The sequence below is a fragment of the Ictidomys tridecemlineatus genome, chromosome 5 (assembly GCF_052094955.1).
Source record: "Ictidomys tridecemlineatus isolate mIctTri1 chromosome 5, mIctTri1.hap1, whole genome shotgun sequence".
In the NCBI taxonomy this organism is placed as follows: Eukaryota; Metazoa; Chordata; class Mammalia; order Rodentia; family Sciuridae; genus Ictidomys; species Ictidomys tridecemlineatus.
In genome coordinates this window covers 121,931,328-121,955,111 of record NC_135481.1, presented here as the reverse complement: position 1 = coordinate 121,955,111, position 23,784 = coordinate 121,931,328, and the positions used below count along the sequence as shown (strand labels likewise).

General features: G+C 41.5%; 1 protein-coding gene and 1 pseudogene across 2 annotated transcripts in view; both read right to left on the bottom strand.

The window, feature by feature from the left end:
• Rcor1 (REST corepressor 1) overlaps positions 1-23,784 on the bottom strand; it is a 128,397-nt gene that overhangs the window by 7,016 nt on the left and 97,597 nt on the right. For both annotated transcript variants that reach the window (XM_078050941.1, XM_078050942.1), the window contains 8 exons: positions 19,647-19,699; positions 14,800-14,961; positions 14,004-14,122; positions 8,826-8,904; positions 6,292-6,486; positions 1,779-1,856; positions 1,502-1,559; positions 690-919 (listed from right to left, as the gene is read on the bottom strand). In XM_078050941.1, the coding sequence (XP_077907067.1) occupies positions 690-919; positions 1,502-1,559; positions 1,779-1,856; positions 6,292-6,486; positions 8,826-8,904; positions 14,004-14,122; positions 14,800-14,961; positions 19,647-19,699 (974 nt within the window). The remainder of the gene's footprint in view (positions 1-689; positions 920-1,501; positions 1,560-1,778; positions 1,857-6,291; positions 6,487-8,825; positions 8,905-14,003; positions 14,123-14,799; positions 14,962-19,646; positions 19,700-23,784) is intronic.
• LOC144377959 (vacuole membrane protein 1 pseudogene) lies at positions 15,446-19,636 on the bottom strand (annotated as a pseudogene).

Sequence of the window (23,784 nt, the reverse complement as noted above, 5' to 3'; positions counted from 1 at the left end):
GTAATCACCATCCCAGAAATTACTCGGCTTCAGCCACCATTCTAGATGTTCTGGCAGATGCTGGATCTAGAATTGTCCCCATCAATATTTAAGCCAGCAGCTTCAAACAGCACTGAAGGGTGGAAGAGGGAAGCAGAAACACCCTGCAGGGGCCCCTGCAGTCAGTGCAGTCACCCAGTGGGGTCAGAAGCCCCATGTCCAGCTCACAGCACACGAGATGTGACTGAGCCACATAGACACTCCTCAGGGCATTTCCTACGTATGTTCCATGACAGCTTTTCACTGTGTTGAAAAAGCTACTGGTTGGATCTGGGGTTATAGCTCAGAGGTAGAGCACTTGCCTAGCATGTGTGTAGCACTGGGTTCAACCCTCAGCACCATATGCAAATAAATAAATAAAAGTCCACCAACAACTAAAAAATTAAAAAAGCAGCTACTGGTCATGTGGAGTATTTTATGGCTGGAGGGAACCAGGGCAGAATTAAAAACCTCCTTCTGAGTTAGAATGGGAGAGGTATACAATGACAACAACTTGCCAGCGCCAGCACACATTATAGTTTTAAGGTAGAAGTGCCTAATGCAGCTGAAACCTAAAGAGATTTCACCAGAGGAAAAAGTTTCCTCTTTAGAAACCAGCTGGAGTCTCGTGGATAGGGTGGTGGTGGGGAGACTGCGCGTGTCACACTCACCTCTTCTTCCTCTTCAGGCAGCTTGATAGCTGTGTCTGGGGACTTGACAGGTTTCTGGCTACTGGGTCCATTGGTCTCTTCTTTTCCATGTTCTGCCTCCCATTCTTGTAAAACTTCATCTATGTTGAAGCGGCGTCGGTAATTTACAAAAAAGTTTTTCACCTGTACCACTGACTTGTTCCCAATCACGTCGGAGATTGCCTGAAAATCTCGGCCATATTTCCTGATGGCTAAGGATGGAAGAGAGCATTTTTTTTTTTTCAAATACAATGTTTAAAACCCACAAACTGAGGTTTACCCTTTATCTTGATAAGAAAACAGGCTTTGAACAGCATGTCACTCCAGTGGAGAGCCATGGCGGTCGAGTCTAGACACACCATGTGGATGCCGGCACATAATTAGTGGGACCTGTTGGCTGGGATCTGTCTTCCATCACATGTCACAGAACATGACCTGCTCAAGTCCTGCAGTGCCCATGGCTGTAGATGCTCTGGGTCACAGCTCTTCAAATCCCCCAAGTACAAGGCACTGCCTACCTTAAAATCCTAACCTTTCATCTGCATCTTTTGGGGATTTCCACTTTCTGACTATTCAGAGCCCAAAAGCAACTCCTAACATGCAACACTCACACCCTTAGAAAACTGGCTTCCCTGTTAGTTTTCAACTTGTGAAAAGTGGGAGAGAAAGAATAGAAAGGACAGCCAGGGAACATGGACAGATGATTCCCACTAGGAGACAGCAATCTTCCATGGGAATCAAGAGACAGCACCCCCTCCACACCCCACCCCAGTACTTTCTGAAGATGCCCATACCTTGTACGGCCAGAAGCTGCTCTTCTGTGGTCCAACGGGCGTTGCACTTCTGTGTGACCTGAATATGCAAATACAGCATTAGTGTATCAGCAGGTTTCTACCACAGTTTAATGAGTTTTTCATTTACGCCTGTCAAATTTTATTGTCACTGAGAATTGTAAAATTGTGCCCATACCCTTCTTTTCTAAGAGGTTTATTTTGGAGATATGTCACAGACATTACATTTTAAGCACATACATGTGGGTACAACTTCCTGGATGATGTTCCATAACCCTACCTCTGGAAGTCGGTACAGCTCTATTCCACCATCAAGCTTTTCTTTGAGAGCACTGTTCGTCTGTTTAATATTCTGAATCTAAGAATGAAAAGAAATTTTCATTTTAAAAATGAAAACTTACTAAAAGAAACAAACAAAAACCCCACCACCAACAACAATAACAAAAAAAAGAGCAAAACCGCTGTTGTAGAACAAACAAGAGGTCCCAAAGGTCCTCTTAAAGGTATTTGGTAACTTACAAGACTCCTGAAGCTATCTGCTCAGAGCAACAGATAAGGGATAGCCAAGAAGGCAGGGTGATGAGAAGGTGCCTGGTTCTCACAAGAGACCACCTGAGCAGCAAAACATGCAGCTGCAGTCTGCTCCAAAGGAGAGGATATTTCTGGGCTTTCCACCACATAGAAATGAGCTGAAGTAACAGAGCAGCCAGCATAAAGGCTGAACAGGCCCAGGACCCATGCAGCACTGTGGTGACAGCTTCCCAGAGCTCCACCCTGTGCTGCCTAGGTCCACAAGCACTGGCCTCCTCAAAGGGGATGGAAGGCAGCAACATGCCAGCGTGTTTCCCACACCCTATCCTATCCACCTTATCCTCTTCCTCAGTCTTGTGTACCTAGTCTTTCACGGCTCTCGCCCCATCAAAAGACAGCACAAGCAGTACAAACCAACCCCGCATGCTGCTTCAAGTTTCCCGGGCACTCCTCAAACAGGCAGGCAAGAGGCCGTGCTCTTTCCTGAACACCAGCAGAGGCACATCCATGCTCCACACCAGAGGACCTCTGACTCTTGTGGTTTTCATCTTTGAATTACCACACCAGCAAGAAAGCGAGGGAAAAAGCAGGATGATTTTCTCCAAAGAAATTCAAGAGTGGAAGATGCTCCCTTACCAGTTTCCAGTTTTATATGCTCTTATGTATGTTTTGTTTGGTTTTTTTTTTCCTAAAATAATTTTAATGAGGGGGTATTTGGGGGAAAATTTTTCCTCACTGTAGGATTAATACCCAAGTAAGACCAGCCCTGTGTGAACCAGAATCTGACCATCTGCCATTAGGATACCCCAGAGTGTACTGGAAACAGTGACTTCTATCTTTCCACATTAACACCCAAAGACAACTTTGAAGAAAACAAATGTGCACCCTACAATAAAGCCACAAATGGGGATCTTGGGTGTTTTTTTTTTTTTAATATTTTATTTTTTAGTTGAACACAATATCATCTTTATCTTATTTATTTATTTTTATGTGGTGCTAAGGATTAAACCAGGGCCTCACACATGCTAGGCGAGCACTCTGAGCTACAACCCCAGCACAGGGATCTTGGTTTTTTGAAATCTGCTTCTATCACTGTGTTTTGAAAAGGATAAATCAGAAGAAAATAACAGGTCCTAGAGCTTTCCTCATACTGAGTCCCCAGTGTGGTAGTCTGAGCCCTCCACCACCATCTATCCTGCCGCTGGGCTACCTGAAGGTCCTGTACCCACCAGCTACCTGCAAAACTCTGGGGACTCAGAGCTTGCCCAGAGCTCAGAGGAGGTCCAGAGCAACAGGCTCTGCTCACTGTGAGCACCAAGAGTGCCCAGGGCTCTTCTCCCTGTGTCTCTGACTCCTCAGGCTACAAACTAGATACAACTGTTGCCTGCTGCCGATGGGGAGCAAATTCAGGGCCTGAAAACTGTGCAGCCCCTGGCACTCCGGGGGAAAGTGTCACTCTCCTCACTTGAACTGGCTTTTCACAGATAACACAAACTAGATACATGCTGCACTGTGATTAATAAACACATGCATTCTCTAAGGAGATTAATGTACTTAGAATACGCATTTCCTGTCCAAGCAAGGAGATTAAATGTAGAACATTCTCAAATTCTGAACCCAAAGTGAGCTCTAACTTCTCATCAGCATACACCTCTAGTCCCCATACACTTTCCATATCTGAAATATCCAGTGTTTATAATCAGAATAAGAATGAGGTTAATCGCCAACACTGTACCAACTAGACTGGACGCCTGAGGGACAACTAGTTATAAGAGAGGGGACAGAGGTGTGATCAGCACTAAGGCATGGGGCCTGGCACCTCAGGCAGACCTCCCAATGGGGCACAGCTTTATTTTTTCCTCCCTGTGGGCACAGTGCTGTCATCACTTCATTCTCCACCCAGAGGAGGCCCAGAGCAATAGTCTCTGCTTACTGTGAGCATAAAGAGTGCCCAGGGCCCTTCTCCCTGTGTTTCTGACAGGCACTGATGCTATTCTCTAGGAGCAAAGAGGAGAAGCACTGTGGGGGGAGCCGGCAGGCAGGAATCTGCTGGGGCTTCTGGTAGGGCAGCTTTGCTCTTCCTGCTACCAGGGACAGACAGGTTAGCTCCACCTCATCTCTTCTTATTATTGCCCTAAATACAAATGCAGGGATTACAAAATGGCTCCCACAGTATCCCATGGGGGAGCAATAACAAGAGAAACCAATATACTAAGGATGGCAGAGGAGAGAACCTAAAAGCACCTGGATTCCTGGGAGCATCTGTAAACAGATGAATTAAGGCCTGCACCCACTTATGCTGATTCTTCCTGCTACTGGAGACAAATCACTCCTTAGTTACCCAAGTCGATAGCAGATTTCTTCCTATTACTTTCAAGTGAGTGTTCCCCGATACACTAGCAAACCTGGACATACATAGTGACTGTCCCTCACATAAATGACAGTCACTGAGTCTAGAAATGGACTTAGCAGCCACAGTACTGCTGGCTGTGGCATGGAAGCACTTATCTCCTCACCCAATAAGCTGGGATCCAACCTGCGCATCTTCAAAACTGTCAACCCCCAATCAGTTACCTTCACATTACAAAAATCTGTCTTAGCCAGTAGTGGCACACATCTGTGTTACAGCAATTCTGGAGGCTGAGACAGGAGGAGGAGTGCAAGTTGAAGCCCAGACTGAGCAACTCAGTGAGACCCTGTCTCAAAAAATAAAAAGGGATGGAGATGTAACTCAGCGGTAGAGTGTCCCTGCATTCAGTCCCCAGTACTCAGAACAATAACAACAAAACAAAAAGCAAAAAGAAAAGGCCGCTCTTGACCCTGAAAACCAAAGCATCATTTTTACCTTCTGTACTGAAGTTCAGCAGATTCTCTGGCAGGGGGCTTTGCCTTTCCTCCACATACAACAACATCAACCACCAGGAACCAACTCAGCAGGAGGAAAACAAGCTCCTTATAGAAGATGACCAACAGAGCTCTCATCAGAGCTCCCCACTGCTTCTGCACAGCAGCCCTGATGGTCCAGGGAGATCAGGCCACAAGGATTAATCTCCTCATTCAAGAAGAGGCCCAGAAGATTGATTCTCCCAAGATGAAAGCACAGCTGTGCTGACATCAAGACAAGGAGCTGCCTCACCTCCCAAGGCATGCTCGGCCCTACTCTGTGCTGTCTCCCTAAACCAGAAGGAAGATAGGTTCACAGACCCCACACGTCTGGATTCAATTCTCAGCATCACATATAAAACAATAAAGGTCCACGATAACAACAACAACAAAACTAACACACAGCCCAATTAGTCCAACAGTGCTGAAGGTAGGAAATGCAAGCAGGGGAACCAAAGCCCAGGTAAGCCGACAGGCCCACTGTAGGGAACTGCTGGGTGTGTTACCTAGGGCTGCACAGGTGATAACTCTGCAGTCCCACCAAAAGGGATCCACAGAGATGTGCCCAACAGAGACATGCACAATGCATCAGCATTCATATAAGCAATGTCTGCACCAGTACCACATGTACTGGCCCTGAATGGCAAGCTTGTGTGCTATGTTTTTCTTTTTTGACACAACTACAAGTAAACAGGTACTTTGTGCCATCAAGCAATGAGAAAGAACAGAACAAGGTGACAGTGCCACACTACACAGATGGCTCCCACACGCTGAAAGAAAATGAGACGTGAAGGAAATAATAGCACATGGTTATAAAATAAATCATAAAATCCCAATCTATGGCTTTAAAACACAGAACCCGTGGTCCTCTCCTGGAGAAGACGATTCAGGGAAGAGCAGAGGGAGTGGAGCTCTGGAAATGGAAACGGGTAGGGGCTTCGGAGGAGAGGGTCCCCTTCCTGGTCCAGATATGCCACTGCAGAGTGTTCATGTGTTAAAAATCAAGACACTCAAAGACGGGGCTGGGGATGTGGCTCAAGCGGTAGCGCGCTCGCCTGGCATGCGTGCGGCCCGGGTTCGATCCTCAGCACCACATACCAACAAAGATGTTGTGTCCGCCGAGAACTAAAAAATAAATATTAAAATTTCTCTAAAAAAAAAAAAAAAAAAGACATTCAAAGACACACACACAAATGTATGTACCATAGATAAATTAAAGTCCACATACTTTTCCCATACTTCAATTTAAAAGTAAATTTTTAAAAAATTAATGAGTCAATATCCAAGTTTTTCTATCCAATTTCTTAGATTTGTGGAAAGGAAATAGCCACTGTGAGCAGCAACACCTGGAGCCGACCCCAAGCACTGGACTCGGGTACCTGTCGTTTGATGGACACCAACTCCATGTCCAGCTGTCTCAGCACCGTGGTAGCAGCAGTGGCATTAGCAGAAACAGCCTCCACATCTTCCTGGGATAGAAACATGCCTTTTGGAGGTTTCCTTTTTGCTCTATTCTTAGCTTGTGTGCTATGTTTTTCTTTTTTGACCTGAGGAACTGTCTCAGTAGGGGGCACCTGCAGGATAAACAAATTTTGATGAATGAAACCAAAAAGCAAAAATGCCACAAGTAGCAATAAGCACGTTCTTAATATAGCTGCAAACAATCTAAGACACATACCATGCCGTCTGCTGATTATCACCTATAAACTCTAACAGGCACTTAACAGACACAAACATGGCTATGGGATTTTGGTTAAGTACTTCAGTGTCTGTTTCCTTTTTGAACAGAGACATCGTTATCCCATTTCTTTAAGTCTCTGATAATAAGCATTCTCAGCTTTCTGTAGTAACACAGGGAAAAAAAAATGTACTCTTCTGAGCTCTGCAGCCACCTAGACATTTACCTGTATGACAGACAGGTAAAGGAAGAGGGAGCTCTTTCATCCCAGCAGTCGTCTCTAGTAATGCAGTAGCCATATGTCCACAGGGGGAAAAAAAAATGCTTCAGCACATGTAAACATCCTTAATTCTTTAAATATTTAAATTAGGAAAAAAACTTCCATAGGCTGGGGATCGAGCTCATTGGTGGTCCAGTTGCCTGGTGTGCATGAAGAGGAAGGGAGGACAACTACAATATGAACTATAACTTTTTCTACATTTAAAAAAATTTTGGGGGTGACACTTCGTTTTTAGATCAAGTCATAAAACTTGCTCTAAAAAGATATGTGCTATTACTTAAAAACACAGGACTGTTGCTAATTTTTTTAGAAACACAAAATCTTGGCAAGTTTCAAAAGAATCCGTGTCTTACTGGCAACCATATTAAAAACAGTAAGTTTCTATAATTGTTTGTAACCCCAACTTGCTGGGGTAATATACAGTGATCCAAGTAAAAACATGTTCAGGCTTTTTGCTATATGTTTTATCACATTTTTCGGTACTACGGATTGAACCCAGGGGAGCATAACCACTGAGTCACATCTCCTGCCCTTTTTCACATTTAACTTAGAGACAGGATCTCACTGAGTTACTTAGGGCCTCAGTAAATTGCTGAGGCTGGCTTTGAATTTACGATCCTCCTGCCTCAGCCTCCCAAGACACTGGGATTACAAGAGTGTGCCACCATGCCTGGCTTTGCTTTATATTTCAAAAGAGTGAGCTAAAATGACAATGCAAACTGTGATGGTGATGGTGACTTCTTGAAAATGGTAGTAAAAGTGTTAGAAGGCTGTAAATGATGTTCTGTAAGGCACTATGCTATTTGATAAAGACTACCTACTGACTAAGGACATGTTGTAATAACGTGTATAACATGTTATACTTAGTTTCCAAGATTCTTTTTGAATTGTAAATTGTGCTATATATAAATAAATTATGGAAACTGATATAAAATCAAGACTATTCTCATTCATTAAAAATGTTCTAGCCCGAGTAGAGGTTGCCCAGGCTAGCGCATCAGAGAAACTAAAAGTTTAGATCTTTGTCTATAAAAAGCATGTACTACTGCTGTGACATAAAGTTTAGAGATGTCTAGTCCTCTGGGATTTTCAATGTTTAAGATAACTGTTCTTATATTTTTAGGGATAGAGAACACTTGGGAATTCTGACGCCTTAGGCTTCATATACCCTTATGAAACATGTAAAGGTCATATACAACTGTAGGGACTTGTGGATCCCTTGAATCTGGGGACTACAAATCTATTGTGTAATGACTTTTTTTTAAATAGTTATTCTTAAGTTTTAGATGGACACAATATCTTTGTATTTATGTGGTGCTGAGGATCAAACCCAGTGCCCCGTGCATGCTAGGCAAGCACTCTACCACTGAGCCACAACCCCAGCCTAATGTAATGACTTTTTTAAAAAAATTATTTTTTAGTTATAGTTTGACAAAATACCTTTATTTTATTTATTTTTATGCGGTGCTGAGGTTCGAACCCAGGGCCTCACACATGCTAGGTGAGTGCTCAATCACTGAGCCACAACCCCAGGATTGTGCTGTTGCTGCTAACTGACAAGGACACATGGAGTCCATGTCAGCTCCCTGAGGTATCTTCAGTCACCTTAGGATCTAGCATGGGCAGAACCTGGGCAGATCCTAGGCAAACAGCAGACAGGAGGGCCAGGAGGAGATGCTTGGTGCAGCCCAGCCTCCCTGCCACCACCTGCTAGCCTCCTCAGAGAGGGCATGAGGACCGTACCAAAATGAGCCCCACTGGTCAACACTAGCTTTTCCTGTAAGGCTTCCTTACTCAGGATTCCCAGCAAACAAAATTCTAAGTTCTATAAAGCAGAGTTGGTACTGTTTTAAAAATCCAATTAATATCCTAAGTAGAATGGGTGAGAGGAGGGTTTTATCTGTGTAAGTAATAATATGTTTATTTCCCTAAACAAGTACTAGGAGAAAAAATACCTCCTTTTTGCTTTCCTTATTTTGATCAACCTCGATGTCAATGGGGTTACTTCCATTTGTTTCTTCAAGTTCATCCTCACTGGAAGATAAGAACAAGTTAAGGAAAGGTTATTCTATATTAATGCTATTTCATGTACTAACATATCTATAAATTGATTTAATGGAAAACTTCATATAAAATTACTATATGTTTTCAGACTGCTGATTTGTGGCACTGGGGATGGGCCCCAAGGGCACTTTACAATTGAGCACATCCCCAGCCCTTTTTATTTTGAGACAGGGTCTTCATAAGTTGCTGAGGTTGGCCTTGAACTTGCCATCCTACTGCCTTAAATTCCTGAGTGCCTAAGATTAAAGGCGTGAGGGCTGGGGCTGTGGCTCAGAGGGAGAGCACTTAGCTGGCACGCATCAGGCACTGGGTTTGATCCTCAGCACCACATACAAATAAAATAAAGGTATTGTGTCCACCTACAACTAAAAAAATATACATTAAAAAAAGATAATTACAGGCATGAGCCACTGCACATCACAGGAACTCTATTTTTTTAAAAATGAGTCTCATGGAAGTCAAGCAGCACACCTGATTTGTCCAGTGAAAACCGACAGAAGACTGGTGACGGCAGGATACTAGGCTTCAATTCCTCCCAGAATCCACCCCAGTTGAACACACCCACTATCCTGCAACCCCTTCCCGGCCAGTGCCAAGGCTTCAAGCAGTTCTGGCAGAGAGGCAGAGAGGAGTATGTGAGAAGAGCTTGGGGTTGAGGGAATGTGCCCAGACTCTGCCACTACTTCACAGGCAGGTCCCTTGGAAGGTTAGCCGCCTCTCAGGTGCAACTGCTGTGGCTGTGTGCCCCCATCGAGGTGCGACAGAGGGGCAGGAGAGCACAGCAATTCTTGCCACCTACAGCATAATACAAGGAACAGCACCTGGGCGGTGAGCACAGACAAGTGTCAGCCAGTGCTCCCATGTCTTACTCAAGATAAGCAATTCACTCTACTTAACTCTGACTGCTGATTGTGATGCCAGACCCCATTTATAAACAATACACTAGACCTAACATATGAAGGAAATGAAAATTTAATCAAAAAAAAACTAAGATTAGTGGCCCCTAAATGGACATTCACTGGTATGAATGTCCAAGAATATGCAGATGTGCCCAGGTCAGCAGTTTTATTGTGGCTTGAATCTCATATCTGGAAAGAGCCTTAGAGATGTTCTTAACTCCACTCTCAATTTACCCTCAGGCCTAGAGATTTGAATTTTCCAAAAATGACACTCTGTATTCTTGTATGATACTCTCTTTTCATTTAAAATAATACTATCCTGAGAAGGAAGTTTGGGTACCATAAAGTTCATTTTCCATTTTATTTTTTATTATTAGTATATGAAAATATACTCTAGAAAATGTGGGAAATATAATTTTTTAAAAGCCTCCATGTAGTCCCATCATTCTAAGAGAAGAGCCTTGTGTGCACTGCCTTCTGGGCCTCAAGCCTTTTCAGTTCAGTTGAGGAGACAGGCTTGGGGAAGAGGCTGAGAGGAGATGGTTCTACACAGCTTAACTCAGCACACCCTTACTCACTGCAGCTTAATGAGCTATCTAGAATAATACCTGGCTGGTGTGGCTCAGTGTCTAGGCTTGCCTAGCATGTTAGAGCCCAACCGAGTTCCACCCCCAACACATGGGGGAAAAAAAGTACTTCTCATTCTTACACATAATGGACAATAAAAGAAAGAGGAAGTAAACTGTATTTTTTGTGTTTATCGGTTTAATATTTTTTTCCATTTTTTAAATTGGTGCATTATAGTTGTACTAATAATGATAGTATCTGTTGTTACATATTTTTACACGCACACAATTTGGACAACATCATCCTCCACTTCCTCCCTCCCTCCCCTTTTCCCTCCCCTGGTCCCTTTCTTCTGTTGTACTGATCTAGAATTTTCATGAGATCCCTCCCCATAATCTTTCTTTTCCTTTTTTCCCTCTAGGTTCCACATGAGAAAACATAGTTAACTCCACTCTCAATTTACACTCAGGCCCAGAGATTTGAATTCTCTAAAAATGACACTCTGTGCTCAATGTTTGGCTTATTTCATTTAAAATGATGACCTCAGGTTATATCCATTTTCCAGCAAATGCCATAATTTCATTTTCTTTATGGCTGGATAAGACTTTTATACCATATTTTCTTTTTTAAAAAAACATTTGTTTTATTGTAGGTGGAAATAATGGCCTTTATTTTATTTTTATGTAGTGTGGATGATAGAACCCAGTGCCTCACGCATACTAGGCAAGTGCTCTACAACTGAGCCACAACCCCCAACCCCAACCCCTTTACCACATTTTCTTTATCCATTCATCTGTTGATGGATATCTTGACTATCACACAGTTTGACTATTGCGAATTATTTTGCTATAAACACGGGTATGCATGGGTCATACTGACTTTAATTCTTTAAGATAAATACCAAGAGATGGTATAGCTGGGTCATAAGGGGATTCCACGCCTAGTCTTTTGAGGAGCCTCCATACTGATTTCCATAGTGGTTGTACTAATTTACAGTCCCAACAATAGGGTAAAAGTGTTCTTTCTTCTCTACATTCTCTCCAGCATTTATTATTATTTGTATTCTTGATGACTGCCATTCTGACTAGTTTGAGATGAAATATCAATGTAGTTTTGATTTGCATTTCCCTAATTGCTATAATGTTTAATGTCCTTTCATGTTGGCCATTTGTATTCCTTTAGAGAAGTACCTATTTAATTCATTTGTCCATTTATTAAAGATTTTCTCCCATTTTGTAGGTTTCTCTTCACATTCCTAATTGTTTCCTTTGCTGTGCAAAAGCTTTTTAATTGATGCCATTCCGTTTATTAATTCTTGGCATTATTTCCTGAACTTTAGGGGTCCTACTGAGAAAGTCATTGCCTGTGCCTATATGCTACAGAGCTGACCAGATATTTTCTTCTAGGAATTGAATAGTTTTGGGTTTAATTTCTAGGTCTTTGATCCACTTTTGAGTTGACTTTTGAGCAGGGCAAGAGATTAGGATCTAGTCTCAGTCTACATATAACCAGTTTTCCCAGCACCATTTGTCAAAAAGGCTGCCTTTTCTCCCCTATGAGATTTTGGTGCCTTTGTCAAAGATCAGATGACTATCTGTATGGATTTGTTTCTGTGTGTTCTATTCTGTATCAATGATCCATCTGTTGTTTTCTTGTTTTGGTTTGGTTTTTTTAGTAGATGGACATAACACAATGCATTTATTTTTATGTGGTGCTGAGAATCAAACCAGGGTCCTGCCCGTGCTAGGCGAGAGCTGTACTGCTGAGCCACAATCCCAGCCCTGATCCATCTGTTTTTATGCTAGTACCATGCAGTCTTTGTGACACTATTTCTGTAGTATAATTTGAAGTCGGGTATCATGATGCTTCTAGATTGCTCTGACTCTTTGTATTGCCTTTGGTAGTTAGAGGTCTTTTCAACAATATTAATTGTGCCTATTTGAGAATATGGGAAGGTCTTTGCATCTTTTGAGGTGTTCTTCAATTTCTTTCTTCAATGTTTTATAGTTTTAATTGTAGATCTTTTACTTCCTTGGTTAGATTTATTCCTACGTTTTTCTTTTTTTTTTTCTTTTGAGGCTTTAGTAAATGGAATTATTTTTATTATTTCTTTCTTGGCAGATTTGTTGGTTGGTATATAGAAAGGCTATTGATTTTTGTATGTTGGTTTCATAACCTGCTACTTTTTTTGAATTGGTTTATTAAACTTCTCAGTATAGGATCATAATCTTCTGCAAAGAGTGATAATTTTATTTCTTCCTATTTTTATCCCTTTTATTTCCTTCTCTTGCTTAACTGCTCTGTCTAGAATTTCTAGCATGATATTAAGTAGGAATGGTGAGAATAGATGTCCTTGTCTTATTCTAGATTTAAGGAAATGCTTTCAGTTTATCCTGATTTACTATGAGGTTGCTTTGGGTTTTTTTTGTACATAGCCTTTATGATATTGATTTGCATTATGTTAAACCAACCTTGCATCTCTGGGATGAAACCAACTTGGACATGATGTACAATCTTAGTATTTCATTGAATACAATTTTCTAATATTTTATTATGGATTTTTGCATCTAAGCTTATCAGGGATATTGGTCTGGAGTATTCTTTCTTGGTGTGTCCTTATCTAACTTTGATGTGAGTGTGATACTGGCTTCATAGAATGAATATGGAAGGGTTGCATCTCTTTCTATTTCATGGAATAATTTGAGGAGCACTGGCATCAATTCTTCTTTAAAGGTCTGGTAGAATTCAGCTGAGAATCCATCTGGTCCTAGGCTTCTTTTTGGAAGGCTTTTTATTACTGCTTCTATCTCACTGCTGGATGTTGGTCTGTTAAGGTTTTTTACATTCTCCTGATTCAATTTTGGCAGATCATACATGTCTAGAAATGAAGCCATTTCTTCTAGGTTTTCCAATATATTGGAAAACTTATACTTTAAGTTTTCAAAAATAGTTTCTAATGATCCATTCGATTTCTGTGATGTCTATGGTGACTTCTTTTTCATCTCTAATTTTATTAGTTTGGGTCTTCTCTTTTTTTTTTTTTTCTGTTGGTTAGTTTGGCTAAAGGCTTAAAATCTTTTCTTTTCAAAAACCAACTCTTAGTTTCATTGATTATTTTTATTGCTTTTTTATTCTCAATCTCATTGATTTCCTTCTACTAGTCTTAAAATTGGTTTGTTCTTTTCAGGGGCCTTGAGATGCATCATCTGTTTATTTGGAATCTTTCTGATTTATTTCTGTAGGCGCTCATAACCCTAAACTTTTCTCTTAGAACTACCTTTATTAAGCTGTATGCTCTTTAAACAAACCAAATACACAGTCAAATAAATCTTGAATTATCATACCAAATTAATTTCAACCTATAAAACGAAACATCCCTTTCTATTAGAAGGAACCATCTTTTAAGGGTAGGGGAAAAAAATATGATAAAGTCCACGCACTCAAAATCAAAGCCCACTCACTGCCAGCAAGCAGGATAGTGAGGCAGAGTGCCCGAGGAGGAGTGCTCCAATAGCACATGTCACCTGCCTCTGGCTGAAGGCACAGCCCTCCCACCTTCCCTCTGAGTGGTTGGATGACCCCTCACCCCAGCAGCAGGCTCACCTCTCCTCTCGCTCTCGCTTTTGTTTCCGGGCATGACGATCCATCACACTGGTTTTGGTTCTTGTCTTCTTCCAAGAGTAATAAAATTTCACCAGACTCGCTATAGATTTATCAGGAAGCTAAATACAAAGAAGAATTGGTTTAGACTTAAAGCCAATCTTTAAAAACCCAAACATGTTTAGTTATATTTAACAAGGGACACTCACATATTCAGAAATGTCCTAAGACACAGCCCATTTTTCCGGTAAGGAAAAATAATTGACAAAATGCATTTTCAATGCAATGCATTTACTAATTACTGAAGCCTGTGAGTAGGCTTGGCCAATGAAAGATTGTGAAGTTAGACTAAGGTGAACCGTTTTTCACATAACCAATGTCCTTAGCACATCTTTTAGCTTAATTTTTTAAAGTTCATTTTAACACGATTAATACAAATGTCAAGCAAGCTTTTAAATAGGAATCTACCAAATAACTTCTAAATGTAAAAGATATGCAAATATTCCCCACGCAGAAAAATAAGGACCCAGCTCGCTCCACCTCAATCACCAGAGATCCTTCTGTTGGTTTAACTTCTGAGATGGGAGGCAGCTGAGTTCCACCTGAGAGCTGGAAGTGCTAGGAATAGCCTCACTTCTGCAATGAAGCCCGGCACCCACAGAGCATCACTAGGATGTTTCTGCCTCTGAAAGCAGCTTGATTGAACATGGGGATATTTGTCCTGTAGGATGAGGCCCTAATCATTCATGTATACTCTTTGACAGGGGGTGAGGGGGTGTCAGCGGTCTCATCTACTTACCATTTGTTGGATTCTATGAAAAGTTTTCCCATGAAAACTAAAGGCTTGCTCAAATAAGACTTTATCTTCCACAGTCCACTCATCTGGGAAGGGGGTAAAGTTGGGCAAATCAGCCAATGATTTTTCAATATTATGCTTATGCCAAAAGAGCATTCCAAGAGCCTAGAAAAATGATACCAGTGAAATCTTAGACCGCACAAATGGAGTGAATGAAATACTAAAATGGAAGTCAGACTGGCAAAAGAAGAACATGTATGACTTTAAATCTAGACAAATACATGCTTGACTCATATATACTGCTAAGTAGAAGATATTGTCATACACTGCATTTCCCCACACTTTTTTTTCAATATTCAAAGATGTCTTTTATAAAGTTTTCCCATGACTTCTACAAATACGAAACAAAAAAAGTGAGACACCAATGAGATATTCCTTATACTGTCTCAAAATTCAAAGACCAACTTGCCAGAGGGTGTACAATAGATCATACAAAGGCCTTTTTGTGAGGGTGAAGAGGCAGGCAGGGGCAGGCTGGCATAAAAAGTTAGACTGTTATCCAATCTATATTTTACATACATTTTGATGACTTAGAAAAACAAAACAATCATTTATGACAAGCCTTAGTAGTTTGGCAAATTTAACATACTTTGGAACTTTGGGTGTGGTGTGAACTCACTTAACTGTACCATGTGGGCCTTCTGAATGTAACTAAAGGAAGGCCAGTTTCTGTTGGTTTTCATTGAACATTGCAGTCTGCCCTAAAACAATGACAAGGTGGACTGATCTACATATAAAGGAAAGCACACTAATGTAAAATATGGACTAGTGTGCTTTCTGTAAAGTTTTAATACAGCTGGAAAAGGGAATTCTCCTTCCTGGTTTGGAGTCCTCCTGATTAAAGGCAGAACCCATATATTCTAATTTCTGCAATTAAAAACTTTCTCTGGTTATTTATTTTTCTCCTCTGAGTTCAACCACTGTTTGGCCTAACCTTGTACCCTGATAGGCTGAAAAACCAGGATAACTGGTTTTCTCCCTGCGGAGAGAAAACCCATTCTGCTTCTGCAGCTCCAGGTTTTCCCAGAAGGACTTCTGCAGAGACACACCTATGCTGGAGACAGCACCAAGGAAAGCCACCAGCTGCTCCATTATGTGCTTGCTGCATGTTAGTAAAACAAAGAGTTTCTGAATATTTCTTTTAATTACTGTTTTCCCAATCAGAGTTGCACCAAAGAAGGTTCAAAAAGGTCCAAGAAAATGTCCATGTTATTCCAGTCAGATCAAACAGAGTGTTAGGAATTGAAGTGTAGGCCAACATTTCAAAACAATCCACCCTTCTGTACTAGGAGTTGAACTGCCAGGTTGGCCTGCGAGGCAAAGTCTTGTGCAGTCTCTGCATATTCCAGCATCTCTTCAAATCCCTGACACTCTTCATCATCTGGCTCACCACCTGAGAAGCGAGCTGCCCTTGCTATGAAATAAGGAGGCATCTCTCCAAATGCTGTGCCCAAGACCCCACATGTAGAACTTTCTGAGATGATTATCCACAAAGAGATGGCTCCTTCAGAGCACTCTTCATCTGGGCAAACCACTGGACCAGAACAGGTGGCTTAGGGAAATTAGCTGAGTTGTTCACAACCAGCTAATGTAACTGAACTATATGTGGGCTCAGAGAAAGCAAAGAGGTGTGCAGCTGTCCCAAGCCCAAGAGAAGACACAATTCATAAGCCTACTTAGTTGGCACACAAAAGGAACTGTCTCCACACATGGTACATGCTGTTGGTGTTTTCCTTCAAAATCATTCGCACCTATAAGCACAGCAAGCAGCAGTAAAAAAGACACAACAATGCTTTGACAGTGCCATGATTTTGAGGTCCATTCCTTCAAGATGATGCGTTTTTTAAAAAATCTTTTTTTTAGTTGTAGATGGACATAATATCTTTATTTTATTTATCTATTTTTAATATCTGTTTTATTTATTTATTTTATGTGGTGCTGAGGATCGAACCCTGGCTCTAATTCACATTGACTGAAGAGGAGTCTGTGAAATTTTGATTATGTTGTTCCTTGCTCACTGTTACCCATCTAGTCACAATTTTTTTCATTATCTGCCATTTTACAGATCAGTAGTTCTCTGCATCTTAAAACCCTGGAAGTGGCTCCACTCCAAGTTTTTATTGTGATAAAATACACATACCATGAAATTTATCACTGTAACCACTTCTAAGTGTACAATGTCACTGAACACAACAACCATACTGTGGTACAACTATCCCCACCACCCATCTCCACAACTCTTCTCATTTGAAACTGAAACTCTACCATAACCCCTTGTCAATACCTCCTCCTCCAGCCCTAGCAACCACCATTCCATTTTCTGTCCATGTTGTTTTTGGGCTCTAGGATCTCCTAAGGAGACTCATGCAGTGTGTGTCCTTTGGCAACTGGCTTATTTTCCATAGCATCTTGTCCTCAAGGTTCATCATACTATAGCATACTTCCTTTTTAAGGTTGCATAATACTCCATTGTAAGTACAAACCATATTTTGCTTATTTGTTCACCAGTTGGGTATGTGGGCTGCTTCCATATTTTAGCTGCTGTGAATGGGTATATAGGTTTGAGATCCTGTTTCCGATTCTTTGTGTACATAACCGGCAGTGGAACTGCTAAATCACACAGTATTAATTTCCTTTCTCTCTCCTCCTCTCTTCTTCCCTCTCCCCACTTTCTCTTGATTCCAGGTTGTAGCTCTACCACAAACTTATAACTCCTGCCCTTTTTTTTGAGACCATGTCTGGCTCAGTTTCTGAGATTGGCCTCAGCCTCTTGGGTCCCTGGAATGCCAGGATGTGCTACCACACCTGGCTGATGTCCCTTCATTCCCCCACCCACAGGCAGATCTAGTGGTAATGAACTCCTTTATCTTATCTGTGAATGTCCTCACTCCTTCACATTTTTGAGGGACATTGTCTGACACAGGACCTTGGTTGACAAGTTTCTCTCTCAGAATGGTGAATGCATTCATTAGCCCCTGTCTCTGGGACTGCAGAGTTTCTGAAGAGAAAAATGATTGTTTTACAGTCGTGCGCACCTGCCAGGTGGCTGCCCCCTTGCTACTTTCACCTTTGTCTTTGAGTTTCATGAGCAGGAGTTTGTCTTATCTGACTTCTCAGTTGCTCTGATATTTATATTCATGACTTCCAGCAGCTTTGTAAAGTTTGGGCCATGATTTCATAACAATTCTGTCCTCAGTGCTTTCTCTTCATCTCCTGAACACCCAGGTACTTAGGTGGCTCTTCTTGATGATGGCCTCAGGGCCCTTGGGTTCTGTTCACCCTTCTTAAACCTTTTTTCTTTTCAAATTCAATTCATTTAAATTGTTCTATCTTGAAATTCTCTGATTTTTCAGCCTGCTCAAAATCTTTGAATCCTTCAAGTGAATTCATCATTTCAGTTATGATAATTTTTAGCTCCAGAGTTCTTCTTAAATTTCATTTTAGGTTTTATCTTCATTAACATTTCCATTTTGTTCTCACATCATTTTCTCACCTATCTATCTATCTATCTATCTATCTATCTATCTATTTGTTGTTGCTATTGTTTATTGTTACTGGTATTGGGGATTGAACCTAGGTGCATTTTACCACTGAGCCACATTCCCAGCACCCTCCCTTTCTTTTAAAATCTTTTTTTTTTTTTTTTAGTTGTCGGTGGACACAATACCTTTATTTTATTTATTTATTTTTAATTAGTGCTGAGGATTTAACTCAGTGCCTCACCGTGATAGGCAAGTGCCCGACCACTGGGCTACAGCCCTGGCCCCTTTTTACCCTTTTTTATGTTTTTCATTTTGAGACAGGGTCCCACTAGATTGCTGAGGCTGGTTTTTGCACTCGATCCGTCTGCCTCAGCCTCCCGAGCCACTGGGATTACAGGTGTACATCACCTCGCCCAGGCCCTTATTGCAATTCTAAAGTGAAAATAATCATGCTAAACGCTCATTTTGGGAGAAGTGAGGGATTCTGAAAATTGAACCCAGGGTACTCTACCACGGAGCTACACCCCCAGCCTGTTTTATCTTTTGAGACAGGGTCTCACTAAATTGCTGAGGCTGGCCTGGAACTTGCTATCATCCTACCTCCTGAGTAGCTAGGGTTACAGGTGTGGGCCCCACACCTGGCTCTAATGTGACTTTTCTAAAAATACCTTTAATTAATTAAAAGTAATGCCAAACCTAACGAAAAATGTGTAATTCTGCATACCCTAAACTCATGGTGCCTTTGATCGTTAGTATAAATGGGAAGTGCTAGTAATTTACAGGCAGTAAGAGCCAGTTCAATGCCATGGGAAGCACTGACCCCAATTAATATGTTTAAAAAGGCAATTAGATGTAAGAATAAAATAAGATTACCATTACACTTTTGTAGAAAAACCCTTTTTACCAATATTCTAAATGATATCAAGGGTTTATAACCTGAAAGTGACTCCCACCAACGAATATAAAACACTATGGTGTGTGTGGCATCAGAAGTCTGAAAACAACATCTCAGATGCAGAAGAATGACATAATCCAAGGAGAAAATGCTGCGCCCAGCAATGATCCCCCTACTGACCAGGTGGTAACCACTGCCCCAAGGCTACAAGACCTGCAGAAGTGCACAGCTTGTACAGCCACCTCCAAATCAAAGACTCTGCTTTAATCCTCACCTGGGATAGGAGAAAGTGGCCTGAGTCTGTGGCATTGACCACTGCCAGTGAAGCAGCGCTGTTACTGAGCACACAGAAGGCCTCCTGATGGAGTGGCCTCAGAAACTACTTTCAACAACAGCAAGGAAAACACGCATACCTGCTCCATGTTGTACCCATGCTTCTCCTTGGCGATGGCAATGTACTCGTCCACTGCAAGACAGGAGGAGAGACAGTAAGCAGATAGAAGGACGGCACAGTCCAGTCCCCTAGACTGACAGATCTATGCCAGGCCTGTCACACTTAAGATGGAACACTTGAGCAGATATTAAAAAAGCAAAATCACATAGTATGATCTCACTGCAGGCCCTGTAGATATAAATCCCATGGAGAAATGTCAGAATGAACACACTCAAGTATTAACCAGCAGCTACCTCCAGGTGGTAAGCATTATCTGTTCTTTTGGAACTACTCAAATTTTCTAAAACAAGAAGATAATGCTCTGGAACTTTGAAAACCACTGAGCAGTAAAAAGAAATATAAAACGGAAGTTCACTTCAATCTCACCTGAGGTTAAATAATCAGCAAAGGGTGTTTTAAAAAGTCAAAGAGATAGGGGCTGGGGATGTGGCTCAAGCGGTAGCGCGCTCGCCTGGCATGCGTGCGGCCCGGGTTCGGTCCTCAGCACCACATACCAACAAAGATGTTGTGTCCGCCGAGAACTAAATAAAATAAATATTAAAAATTCTCTCTCTCTCTCTCTCTCTCTCCTCTCTCACTTAAAAAAAAAAAAAAAGTCAAAGAGATAAATGACAAGACCTAATGCCCAGTATTTACATCCAAATATTCCAAAACAAGATGGCAACTGCTGGCTTCTGTGGAAACACTCAACCCCCAGGAGAAAGAGAAGCATCCTCCTCTCCTTAGGACTTTCTAATCCTTCTTCCTAGGTATGCCAGAAAAATAATGAACTGCTGGTCAACATTACTGCCTAAAGTCATGAATGACTTTCCTTCATGAATTATAAGAAAAACACAAGCTTAAAAAGTAATAAAGAAGAGCTGGGGTTGTGGCTCAGAGGTAGAGTGCTCGTCTAGCATGCATGTGGCACTGGGTTCAATCCTCAGCACCACATAAAAATAAAGATATTGTGTTCATCTATAACTAAAAAATAAACATATATTAAAAAAGTAATAAAGAAGCACAGAACAGCATGAAATAAAATAGTAAAATTCCTTCCATTCCCTATCTCCTCTTGCCCCAAAATCTCATGCTCCAGAGGCAATGACAACAGTAAAAAGAGGCTCCCAATAGTTCCCTTGCCCATGGACACAAGAGACCTTGTCAATCAGACATCTCAATCCCAATATTCACATACAAGTACAACACAACCACATTCCTAACTGTGGTGAAACAGGCAACCAATTTAGCAAAAAGAGATCTAGTCAGAAAAAGAATTCAGACTCTTTTGTTAGCATGTATTCTAATACTTGGAGGAAATTTTTGTTCGTTAACGAAGAAAAAAGAAAGAAAAATCAACTTAATTCAAGCAGCAATACCTATAATGCAAACTCAAATTAATATTAACTTCAATATTAAGGCTCTAATTTTTTATATTTTATATTTAAAATTCAAAGTTGATAGTAACTTCACTAAAATATAGTTAAGATTCTATTTACCAGAATTTCAGCAAATAAATCACTGGTTTTCCAGGGGTGGAGGTGGAGGAGGTGTGTGAAGGGTACATTTCAAGGAATATTCATTGCTTTCTAATTTTCGATGGGGTTGGTTATTCCAGGCAGTCACATGACCTTTAAGTAGATCAATGTGCACGGGCTGGGGGCTGGGGGCTGGGGGCTGGGGCTCAGTGGTAGAGCACATGCCTCACATGTGTGAGGCACTGAGTTCCATCCGACACCACATAAAAATAAATAAATAATGAATGAATGAATGTATATCTATATAAAATATATCTATATAAAAAGTGCACAAGCTGAGGGACCCATACAGCATCTGTCCTGCTGGAAGCAGGCACAGGTGTCTGCTGAAGAGTCCATTCTGTTCCTCAGCAACAGGGCTTTCACGGAGCCCACCCATTGTCTCTGACCAGATTTTGCTAAAAATTGCAAGGGAAAAACAAACATTCTTGGATGCCACTCCATTGTCATCTGCCCTTTTGTATTTTAGTACAACCACTAAAGGGTACAAGGAACCAACCAAGCTGCAGCAACTCAGGCTGCCTGTCACACTTGCAGTAATATTAAAAAAAGAGGTGCACTTACTAAGGTGGCCTTTTAAATCATGCTGCTTTCAGATGCGCTTCAAGTCCACTGTAAGAATTTGAATATAAAGGAAAGAAGGAGGGCTGAGGCTGTGGCTCAGCAGTAGAGTGCTCGCCTAGCATATTCGAGGCCCTGGGTTCAATCCTCAACACCACATAAAAATAAATAAAATAAAGGTATTGTGTCCAACCAACTACAACTAAAAAATAAATATTAAAAATATATATATATAAAAAAGTAAAGGGGAAAAGGAAAGAACTCTTCCACAGCTCCTTAAAGGAAGCCATTTGGTGGTACCAAGAGGGACTCCAAGGCTGTGATGGGACTTGGCTAATGCTATCAGAGAATACATTATCAACAGTGTCCACCAAAGGGTGACAACCTGTGCTGAGTGAATGTTGGGGGTGCTGTGCTACTCCATGTTTTGGCTTCCTCCAGCAAAGTAAAGCCAGCAAGGTCAGGCTGAGTGAGACCCAAACCCAGCTGTCCCTGAGTTCATCCAGCAGAGCCTGGCCCACAGGAAGTGCTGATCGAATGACTGTGATCCCTTCACCACTTTCCTGACCGTCCCAGTGATGAATTAAAGGGACAGAAGGCTATTGTTTCTGACTAAGCTCCAGCACTGGGTCCCAAAAAGACCAGGCTAAAAACCAATATCAAGTCCCACACGCTAATGTTCCATGTCAACCACCTAAAGCTAAGGTTTATGTGAACTTTCAGTTCATCAGGATTAAAGAGATAACAGCAAAAATTCCCAAATAGGCCAGTTTCAATGGGCATGATAATGAAGCTCCCTAGCTTTAATTGTTACACTTTTGTAACCTGAAATAACCTGAACTTAACTAGCCAATTCCTTTCTTATTGCACTGTCTCCCAATACCACAGAGAAAAAAAAATCCACTTTTTGTTCTTTTGTTTCTGCCTCATTCCCCTTCTCTATCTATCATGCTAACCTCTTCTGCCAGGTTGGCACACTTAGTCTGTGGAACGAAGTACGGTGCAATTCTAAAGTCAAAAATAAAGCCAATCAAACCCTAAGGATATGTATGAAGACACGAATGGTGCGAACATACTTTCTATACAACTAGACATATGAAAAAATGTGCTCTATATGAATAATATAAATTGTAATGCATTCTGCTGTCATATATAACAAATTAGAATTAAAAAATTTAAAATTAAAAAAATAAGATGGCAAAAACATGTCTCAAAATAAACAAAATAATTAAAAATAAAATAAAGCCCAATCAAGATCCCTAACTGAATTTCTGTAAGTTTAGGTTTTCACACCAGGAATTACCTCTCACAAGTAAAGCTGGGCTGTCACCTAACGGGGAAAACCACACTACAGCAAGCTTTGCTGCCGCCTCTCCTCTGATTGCTCTGGATCAGAGTACACTCTGCACAGACACTGCTGCCATTAGACAGGATGTTTCACACATCCCTCGGGCTCCACCTGCTCCTCAGCTTTCCTCCTCCTTGATGATCAGAGGGACATGGCACCTACCACTTACCTGCTCCTTCACAGACAGGAGCAGCTGCTGCTGGTCGTTATGAAAATGGAAGATGCTCATTTTTAAAACCTCCCACGTGGCTTCCCTAAGTAAAGCAGAAATGAGCTTTCAACCTAAAAAAAAAAATTAAATCTGCTCCCAGCTGCCCTCAAAATACAAAGGATGACTGATGCTTATGGGGGATGGAGAAGAGAGGAATTGGGAAGAGGAGGCAGGAAAATGCAAGCTGCATGGCAAATGCTTGCAGACAAGAAAATGGACCCTGAAGAGCTCTTCCAGAGATGGAGGTCCCGTCTCTGAAAGCAAGCATCTTGATGCTGCCCTGCCCCTAGGTCAACCAGAGTTCGTCCCAATCTGGGAGTGAGGTGCCATTGTGGGCAGAGCCTCAGGAGGGAGAGGTCAAATTATGTTGCTCAGGCTGGTTCCCAAGATCCTGAACTCAAGCCAACCTCCTGCCTCAGCCTCCCAAATAGCTGAGACTAAACACATGCCACCCCAACCA